The sequence below is a fragment of the Stomoxys calcitrans genome, chromosome 1 (assembly GCF_963082655.1).
Source record: "Stomoxys calcitrans chromosome 1, idStoCalc2.1, whole genome shotgun sequence".
NCBI classification, from domain to species: Eukaryota; Metazoa; Arthropoda; class Insecta; order Diptera; family Muscidae; genus Stomoxys; species Stomoxys calcitrans.
Genome location: NC_081552.1, coordinates 257174653 through 257184624, shown reverse-complemented (window position 1 = coordinate 257184624; position 9972 = coordinate 257174653). Strand labels below are relative to the sequence as shown.

At 39.7% G+C, this 9972-nt stretch overlaps 1 protein-coding gene across 1 annotated transcript; it reads left to right on the top strand.

The window, feature by feature from the left end:
• Nucleotides 1-1861: 1861 nt before the first annotated feature.
• On the top strand, nt 1862-7755 carry LOC106087171 (protein hairy). Its single transcript, XM_013252130.2, has 3 exons — nt 1862-2609; nt 4738-4833; nt 5612-7755. Exons 1-3 carry the CDS (start codon nt 2511-2513, stop codon nt 6479-6481), a joined length of 1065 nt encoding a protein of 354 aa, XP_013107584.2. The 5' UTR covers nt 1862-2510; the 3' UTR covers nt 6482-7755.
• The last annotated feature ends 2217 nt before the right edge of the window (nt 7756-9972 follow it).

Below are 9972 nucleotides of genomic sequence, written 5' to 3'. Positions count from 1 at the left end.
TAACAACTTTCTTCCTTTGACCCATGAAAATTTCCAAAATCGATATCCTAATAAGCAGCAACTCGTGGGAGATCTTTAAGAAGCCTAAGTTTATCAAACAGAACTCCATGCTGCCAAAAGCACAGCCAATTACCTCCGGATGGGTGATCCCCGGCGCCTGGTCAGGATGCGCATGTGTCAGTCACAAGGACAAGAACCCCATTCGCATGCCCTCTCGACGCGAGAGTATGCTGAAGCTAGTTCAACAGCATAGAAATGCCAAACTCTGCAACTACTAAGCTCACGGAGAGCATCCTTGGATTCGCCCCAATTTTCATTTACTTACTCTCTTTGAAACACCGAATTTATGCTGGCGAAAAGCGGTTCTTATTTACTTTAATTTTCCCTTGATTATCACTCCTTTTCTTTTACTTTATTGAAATAAGTTAGTTAAGTGTATCACTTAAGAGTTTAAAGTTCTAAGCCAATAGAGTCCACTTAAACCAAGGTCTCATTGGCCTCATAATAAACCACACGAATGGTCACCGCGTGTTTCATTTCATAAAGTTCGCTTGAGGTCTCATAGGAGCATGTGCATCAATTAACCAAGTGAAATAGAAGACCTTCCGATCCATCAACCGATGGTCGAAGGAATCTTAACATAATCTTTAATAAAGGGTGATTTTTTTGAGGTTAGGATTTTCATGCATTAGTATTTGACAGATCACGTGGGATTTCAGACATGGTGTCAAAGAGAAAGATGCTCAGTATGCTTTGACATTTCATCATGAATAGACTTACTAACGAGCAACGCTTGCAAATCATTGAATTTTATTACCAAAATCAGTGTTCGGTTCGAAATGTGTTCAAATTTTGACAAATTTTTTTCAGCGATGAGGCTCAGTTCTGGTTGAATGGCTACGTAAATAAGGAAAATTGCCGCATTTGGAGTGAAGAGCAACCAGAAGCCGTTCAAGAACTGCCCATGCATCCCGAAAAATGCACTGTTTGGTGTGGTTTGTACGCTGGTGGAATCATTGGACCGTATTTTTTCAAAGATGCTGTTGGACGCAACGTTACGGTGAATGAACATATTTCGAACCGAACACTGATTTTGGTAATAAAATTCAATGATTTGCAAGCGTTGCTCGTTAGTAAGTCTATTCATGATGAAATGTCAAAGCATACTGAGCATCTTTCTCTTTGACACCATGTCTGAAATCCCACGTGATCTGTCAAATACTAATGCATGAAAATCCTAACCTCAAAAAATCACCCTTTATAAGACTCATCATTTCACTCCCCATCAGATTTACCTTTTTCACTATAAAAAGCTAGCAACCACCCATTATTGTGCTACAGTGAAAGATATTTACTTTGGTATATAGAGAACAAAAAAAAACAATCACTGACACACTGTGGCTAACAAAATGTATGTCCGTCCCCGGTTAGCCTGCCCGACTAACAGACATTTAAGAGTGAGCCATCAACATGAATGCATGCATAATTGTTTTATATGTTGCTGTTGTTGTTGTAGTTTTTGCTTAACTGCCGTTTGAGTGTGTGTGCGGTGGTAGGCTCATAAGTACACTGTGGGGGTAATCAGGTAGCCACAAAACCAGCAGCTATTGCAGGCAGCGACGTAAACGTAAACGTTAACAGACGGACCACAAGCAACCAGACAGTCAGCCAGCCAGCCAGCCATACATCCCTCTATCCAGTCAGTTGGCCAGCATGCATGCAAAACCCATCGTAGTACTTACAAGCATACATACATCCGCACACATGTGTCGGTCGGCATTTTTGTGTGTGGTATTTTTATATGGTCGTGTGGCTTTTTCTGTGCTGCGCGTCTCGTTAAAACGATTTACCCGAGGAACCTGTCGATCAATCGTCAGTCGTCTGCTACAAGCCAAACGATAAAGAACTCTTCGAGCGCTTGCTTTTGAAGAAGCCTAACAGAACGGAAATTTGAAAAACCGATAAACCATCACACGTCGTACAACAAGGAACGCAACGGTTGTTCGCGCTGCTCTACACTCTCACGCCGTCTGCTGTCTTAGAGAAGATTTGTGGCGCTCTCTGTTGTTTTAAGAAATTATATGCTCTCTCTCTCTCTCGCGGTGTGCCTTACTCTCGTAGTGTGCTCGGCCAACTAACCTAGTCAACAACACTTAAAGCCAGACGGTTTTTATCAGCCTGTTAACCGAACACTTGTTTCATACGTTCGCTGATCGTCAAAGAAGCAACAGCACTGAAACACGCAGTTGTCGCCGCCGCCAAAGTTAACGGAAAAAAGAAAGAACGGAAATTGCAAAGACTAAAAGAAAGAAAACATATGAGAATAACTAACTGTTCTAAAGAAAAGAAATTGTGATAAAAAGTATTCTAAGTGAATTTTGAAAAACCCAAAAGTGAACTAAGAAAATATTTAAAGAGAAAAATATTTCTGTTGGAAACAAAAACAGAAACCTAAGTGTCAAAAAGAAAAACCATTTTAAATAAATCTTGTTTCTCTAAAAAAAAAAAAAATGGTTACCGGTGTTTGTGGTCCCACCATGACCGCCAATGTTATAGGAGCTCCGGTGCCCCATGCCGCCAAGGAAACCCCTGCCAAAAGTGATCGCCGTGTAAGTATAGCCATTTGACACCTCGTCTTAGCCATTTGTTTGACCCAAGCCAAGGGAATTAAACCCACGATAAAAAATTTGCGGCTGCTGTAGTTGCTTTTGCGGATATGCGGTATGACCGATTTTGGCAACTGCGCCTACATTTGCCCCCCACTATCTTCTAAGTTTACACCATTCATGGCAGCAGCCAGTTGGAGCTTCTAGCAACGTGAGCGGGCTTCTTTTTCTTTTTTTTTTTGTAAGTGTTTTGAACCCAAACTTGGCCATAATGACAATGTATGGCGGCAGCCAACGCACTTGCCGTCGCCGATGTCGTTCTGTGCATATTGGGAAAATCAAACCAAATCATACACACACTCCAGTTAGCTTTGGCGTCACATCTGTTTTTATTGTTGTTTGGCGGATTTATACAGCGCGTGTGGGGGAAGCAACAACAAAAAACAAAAAGAGTTAAATTAAATCAAACAACAAGCCGTAAATGACTGACCGACGGACAAATTGTTGATTCATAATACAAATTCATTCATGAAAAAAAGTTTAAGGTGGAGGAGCTACGCTGATTTCTTTTTTTTTTCTTCACCGTCACCATCACCGTCCATAAATTATCTCTTGCCAGCAGATGGCGGTGGTGATGGTGGTGGCGGTGGCCAACGCATTCCATTTATAATAATGTAATTGTTAATTGGTATGTCGTTTTTGGCCATATCACTCACTCACTCATTCACTGATTCAGTCGGTCGCCACCACTCAGCACACCATTTAGGTGTAGCAGGGGCCGCCAACATTTTAATGATGACTTCACTGTGTGTAGCCACCAATGCTGACGACTCAGCGGCCGCCGACGCCATATGCCATACGCCAAAAGTAGTCCCCATGCATGTCCGTTGGTTTGTTTTGCTACGTTCGGTCACTCGCCCATATGTACACATGTGCATTTCGTTTTGGGGCCCCTTATTGAAAATGGGAAACCTACTCATTTCACTTGTACTGCTTTCAGAGTCCGAATGTGGTCCACTATGACAATTTGCGGTGGCGGCGATGGTTGCGGCCTAAAGGGGGTTGTCTGAAAAAATCTCCCTATATGGCTGCCTTAGACTGTTGCCAAAACAACAAAGGCGACGTTTGTGGTTGGGGCATACGACCTTGTGGGGATTTTCATACGAAGAACAAAACGATGACAAAAAAAGACCTTTAAATGAGAACAACAAAACAACGACGGCAATGTTCCCACAAACAGAAACACAACAAAAAAACAAAAAATAGAAAGAGTCACATGCCAATAATGACAATCGTCTGTATATTAAAATAGCATAAAAATTCAGAGGTATTTTCACAAACCCCCCCCCCCCCCCCTTTGAGGATTTGGGCGTCCACCCCCTACCTATCGCCCTCTGTCTCATGAAGCATTAGCAAGGTATTATAAATTTGGATGGCTTGTTGGTGGTGGTGGTGATGATGGCGATGGTGTAAAACTCGCGCCGTCTGTCTAAAATTAGAGGCGGGCGCTAGTTGTTGTTCTTGTTGTGGGGGTATTTTGGGGATTTTTTTCTGAATTTCATTTTGTCTTGTCTTGTGATTTGTTTTGCCTGCCGTGCCATACAACAATGTACCAAAAATATCGCACGCGATCAACAAAATTTTGCTTATTGGCCCAGTGCCATAATTGTTTTGCTTACCAATTAAAGAGCGATCGCAGTGCTAGCGTGTGCCGTGCAAAATGTACGACAGTCCACCCCCTTACAACGTTGCCCCCGCAAATGGAAAATGGCACCATCCTAGCAGGCAGCCACAACTCGCCATCACCTTTGGTTTATTTATAACACCTAGTACATCTATATGTTGGATGGTTTTTGTTTTTGCGATGCTTAATTTAGTTATAAACTTAACACAAAAAAAAAACATACGCATACGAAAACATTTTTACACTAAAATTAAAACTTTTAAAAAAAGACACCAAGAGAATAATGTTGCCAAAAAAAAAATCTCATGGGAAAATGTTACAGATGCCAGCAACTACAGCCACTGCAATTTTTTTTTCAAGTAGTCGTTGTGTTTTTCAATTCCTGTTTCTTATTTTAGCACGAATTGTATTAATAGAAAAATTCTTTGTTATTTTCTTCCTTTACAGTCTAACAAACCGATCATGGAAAAGAGAAGACGTGCCCGCATTAACAATTGCCTTAATGAACTCAAGACACTGATATTGGATGCCACCAAGAAAGACGTAAGTATTTGAGAAATTTAGGTCATAAACATAAAATTTCCATAATCTTCACAAAAAAAAACACAAAACAAATAAAAGTCTTTCCGGGGATTTTTCTCAAATAGTTCTTGTAATGCTGAAAAAAAGCTTCAAATCACTATATTTTTGTTAAAAATGTCTATTTATTAAAAATCTTCCCTTAAAATCCATGATTTTGCGAAAAGCGGTATTCCTGAAGATTTTTCAAAAATTACCTCTAATTGATTTTGGATGCTTTTTGAAGAAAATTTCATTCTTAATTTTAAGAGTCTTTGCGGGGAGATTTTTCAAAAATTTCCTGTATTTCTGAAAAGAGCTGCAAATCATTGTTATTTTTGCTTATCATAACAATTTATTAAAAATCTATGGTTAAAATCCATGATTTTGCAAAAAGCTGTATTTCTGGAGATTAATTTTTAATGATACATTTGAAAGAAAAGTCCATTTAAAATTTTTCAAAATTCCTGGGAATTTTTCAAAAATCTCCTGTAATTTATTAAGTTGCTCATTTTGAGAAATGTTTAAAATTATCATAAAAAGTGAATTTTAATAAAATCTCTGATTTTCAACACCTATTTATAAAGTTCTTAATTTTTGTATTATTCCTGGCAATGCATTAGAAAAATCCCCTAAAGTCTGTAGCTTTTAACTTTCATCAGAAAACAAAATTTTTTCAATTCCCTTATATGTCCAAATTTCCTTCATGTCTCTCTTAAAACTCTGCCTAACTAATCGCCTCTCGTTTTCTCTCTATTTTTAGCCTGCCCGTCATTCCAAATTGGAAAAGGCCGATATCTTGGAGAAAACCGTCAAACATTTGCAAGAATTGCAACGTCAACAGGCTGCCATGCAGCAAGCTGCTGATCCCAAAATAATTAACAAATTCAAGGCTGGTTTCACTGATTGTGCCAATGAGGTTAGCCGCTTCCCTGGCCTAGAGCCATCGGTCAAACGGCGCCTGTTGCAGCATTTGCAAAATTGCATTAATGGCGTCAAAACCGAATTGCATCAACATCAGCGTCATCAAGCCGAGGCTGCAGCTGCGGCTGCTGCCGCCGCCAACAGTGTGCAACAAATGCATAGACCAATCTTGCCTTCGCCACCCTCCTCGCCCGAACAAGATCATCAACATCACCTGCAACAACAACAGCAACAACATCAATACATTATGAGCTCTCAAATTCAACAAACCCCCCATGGTTACTTTCTGCCCAATGGCTTGCAAGTTATACCCACCCAATTGCCCAATGGCAGCGTAGCCTTGGTATTGCCTCAAAAGCAAACGCAGGGCGCCACAATGTTGAGTAATGGACATCCGCCACCCATGTTGGTGCCCATTCCCTCACGCACTGCTTCCACAGGATCGGCCTCCTCCCACAGTTCTCAATCCACTTATGAGCATGTGGCTTATAGCAATCCCAATGCTGCAGCAGCTGCCGCCGCTGCTGCTGCTGCTGCTGCCGCCATGATGCATTTTGCCCCACCCAGTCCAGCCAATTCGCATGAGGCCATGGACTACAAGCCCTCTGTCATACATCATGCCCCTGCTGCCCAACAAATGCAACAACCTTTGTCCCTGGTCACCAAAAAGCAAATCAAAGAAGAAGAGCCCGTCTGGCGTCCTTGGTGAAGTGGAGTTGCCGCCAAAGCTGTAGCGGAATGTGCCGTCTTAGAAACCGACTGAAGTGTTCCTTTGTCAAACACACACACTCACACTCGCACACAAAGGAGGCACCACATCAAGCTCTAATGATGATGAAAAGAAGTCCAGCCAACTAACTGCCACTCATCATAAGTTTGAGAAGGAGGAAAGCCCACAATGCAAAAATTGCCAATGCAAAATGGCCCATATTCAAGGGGGCTGCAAGGCAAACGAAACCAAAACGGAGTGATCAAACCCATATCACACACGCACACACACACACAAGACCAGAACCAACCAAAGAGGGGGTTGGGTTCAAGGCCAAGCTTTATAGAAAAAAAATGCGGGCCAGCCAAGGAAAGAAACTTAAAAAGTTCTCCTCACAAGTTCCACTCATATCAACACGTTAATATGCACTTTAACGTTTTCCGTATCAAAAGAAAAAAAAATGGGAAATGTTACACAGGTGTGTTCCATTGATACTTCGCCAACATTTGACTGCAATGTCGTCGTTAGTTTTTGATATAACCAATATAACGGAAAGGCAAATGAGCTGCAACGCACACAAACAAACTCATATGCCTCTTTACTATACCCCTAAAGAGGGTATATCGCTAAAATAGAGTCATTGCATATGTAACACTCATGCAGTTGTGAGAGCATTTTAATTAGACTCTCTCTCTCTCTCTCTCTCTCTCTCTGTCTCTCGCTGTTATGCGCGCGCTGCTGCTAATTGAAATTGTCAGTCAATCATCATTCTCATACACTCATTGAATCATCAAACATGAAACTCAACTACCTCACATGTAACACAATAAAAGCAACAACAACAACTTGAAGATGTCAGTTGAAATCAAGTATTATAGGAATAACAATAACAACAACTACAACTCCAAAAGCCACTTGGTGGTTCTTGGAAATTACATGTAAATGTTTAATTTTTTTATTAATATATTATTTTTTTAAACTTCTATTATTATTTGTAAACAAACGGCTTTAATGACCTGAATGCTTAAACAATGAAATCTTAAAAGTCTTCCTTAAAAAGGCAAACACAATACCTACCAATTTGTAATCTAAACTTAAGTGTTGAAAAAGAAAAAAAACAAATACAACAACCAATTGTGAACAATAAAACACATCGTGATAGAAAAAAAGAAAACTGAAAAGTATAACAATAAAATAATAGAATTAAAGAACAACAAAAACTTAATTCAAAAGAATAAAAATAAATTTTTGAAAAATTTTTATTTAAAACTCAACAGATGATTTTTATTTTATTTTGAGATATGTGGGAAATGGGCAGGTTGGGGGTACAATCTGTGATATGAATGTTAGAGGGTTTAAAACAAGTTAAAAATTGCTAAGTTCGGCCGCGCCGAATCTTGGGAACTCACCACCATGGATTCTGCTAAAAATTTTGTCACATAAAATTTCTACTAAATCAGGCAAAAATTGAAATTAAACCCCAATTTAGACCATACTTGGCACAATTGCTAGAAGTCATTACGAAACACTACGTGGAAAATTTCAGCTCAATCGGACAACAATTGTGGCTTTTAGGGGCTCAAGAAGTAAAATCGGGAGATCGGTTTATATGGGAATTACATCAGGTTAATGACCGATTCAGACCATACTTGGCATGATTGTTGAAAGTCGTAACAGAACACTACGTGCAAAATGTCAGCTCAATCGGACAACAATTACGGCCTTGACGGGCTCAGGAAGTCATTTCGGAAAATCGGTTTAAACGGGAGTTATATCAGGTTATTGACCGATTTGGTCCGTACCTTTTTGGCTTTGAATATTTTTTCCAAAGCCGGCTCTCAAACATCATTTATTAATCGAATGTTACTTCACTTGTGGAAAACAAAACGTGGAAAGGCCCTCCTGATGTGCCGACCGAAATGTCATAGATACAAGAAAACGTAGGTAAATATGAACAAGTAAAAGCGTGCTAAATTTCGGTCGGGCCGAATCTTATATACCCTCCACCATGGATCGCATTTGCCGATTTCTTTTCCCGGCATCTCTTCTTAGGCAAGAAAAAAAGGATAAAGGAAAATACTTGCTCTGCTATTAGAGCGATATCAAGATATGGTCCGGTTCGGACCACAATTAAACTATATGTTGGAGACCTGTGTAAAATGTCAGCCAATTCGAAAAAGAATTGTGCCCTTTGGGGGCTTAAGAAGTAAAATAGAGAGACCGATTTATATGGGAGCTGTATCAGGCTATATACCGATTCAGATCATAATACAGGGTGGCTGATGAATATTGCTACAATGATGAATATTGCTACATTTTTTTTTCGGTGTATGGAATACATTTTTCTTTTATTCATGTTAAATTAAATTATTAAATTAATTATTAAATTATTATTAATTAAATTAATTAATTAATTAATTAAATTAATTATTAAATTATTATTATTAAATAGAAAAAAAGTTATTACATTTTTTTTTGGTAGCGGCTTTCATCAGCCACCCTGTATACACGTATATTGATGATCATGAGAGGATCCGCCGAATAAAATTTCAGACAAGTAGGATAATAATTGCGACCTCAAGAGGCTCAAGAAGTCAAGATCCCAGATCGGTTTATATGACAGCTATATTAGGTTATGGACCAATTTACACCATACTAGGCACAGTTGTTAGATATCATAATAAAATTATTCGTGCAAAAATGTCATTCACATCGGATAAGAAATGCGCCCTCTAGAGGCTCAAGAAGTCAAGATTCAAGTTAGGTTTATATGGCAGCTATATCAGGTTATGGACCGATTTGAACCATACTTGACACAGTTGTTGGATATCATAATAAAACACGTCATGTAAAATTTCATTCAAATCGGATAAGAATTGCGCCCTCTAGAGGCTCAAGAAGTCAAGACCAAAGATCGGTTTATATGGCGGCTGGAGCTTCAAGATCATCCCTGGAGCTAAGGCACCGTGTACAGACGAGAGCGATGACGTTGATTGGCGACAGTGGGGTATCGAACTCTATTGCCTCCTTTGAACAACGTCGCAATGTGGGTTGTTTGGGCCTGTTCTATAGTTACTTTCATGCTGTGTGTAAGTCTGATATTCGTCTTCTTATTCCTGATGTAAGAATGTTTGTCAGGGATACTAGACACTCCAGGAGCTCACACCCGTTTGTAATTGATTGGCCAGCGGACCGCTCAATGAATGAATAGAGGGAATTCTTATTTCGCCTGAACCGTTCGTATGTGAAATCGACTTCCGGCTAATGTTTTCCCCACCCACTTTGACATCCAGAGATTTAAGACAAATTTCAATAAATATTACATCCTTTCCCCCCTCCAATTCCTAACTTCTTTTCGCCAACGCAATGCACTGCATTCATAGGGGACATTCCCTGCGTGTTGGTTGATAGAAAAAAAGATCGAGAGATCGGTCTATATGGCAGCTATATCTAAATCTAGACCGATTTGGGCCAAATTGGGCCACTGCCCC

What these genes read in the sequence shown, in the direction of transcription:
- LOC106087171 (XM_013252130.2), top strand. Translation starts at nt 2,511, where the DNA reads ATGGTTACCGGTGTTTGTGGTCCCACCATGACCGCCAATGTTATAGGA. An exon ending in CTGCCAAAAGTGATCGCCGT is followed by an intron (nt 2,610 to 4,737) that starts GTAAGTATAGCC and finishes CTTCCTTTACAG; the next exon opens with TCTAACAAACCGATCATGGA. An exon ending in TGGATGCCACCAAGAAAGAC is followed by an intron (nt 4,834 to 5,611) that starts GTAAGTATTTGA and finishes CTCTATTTTTAG; the next exon opens with CCTGCCCGTCATTCCAAATT.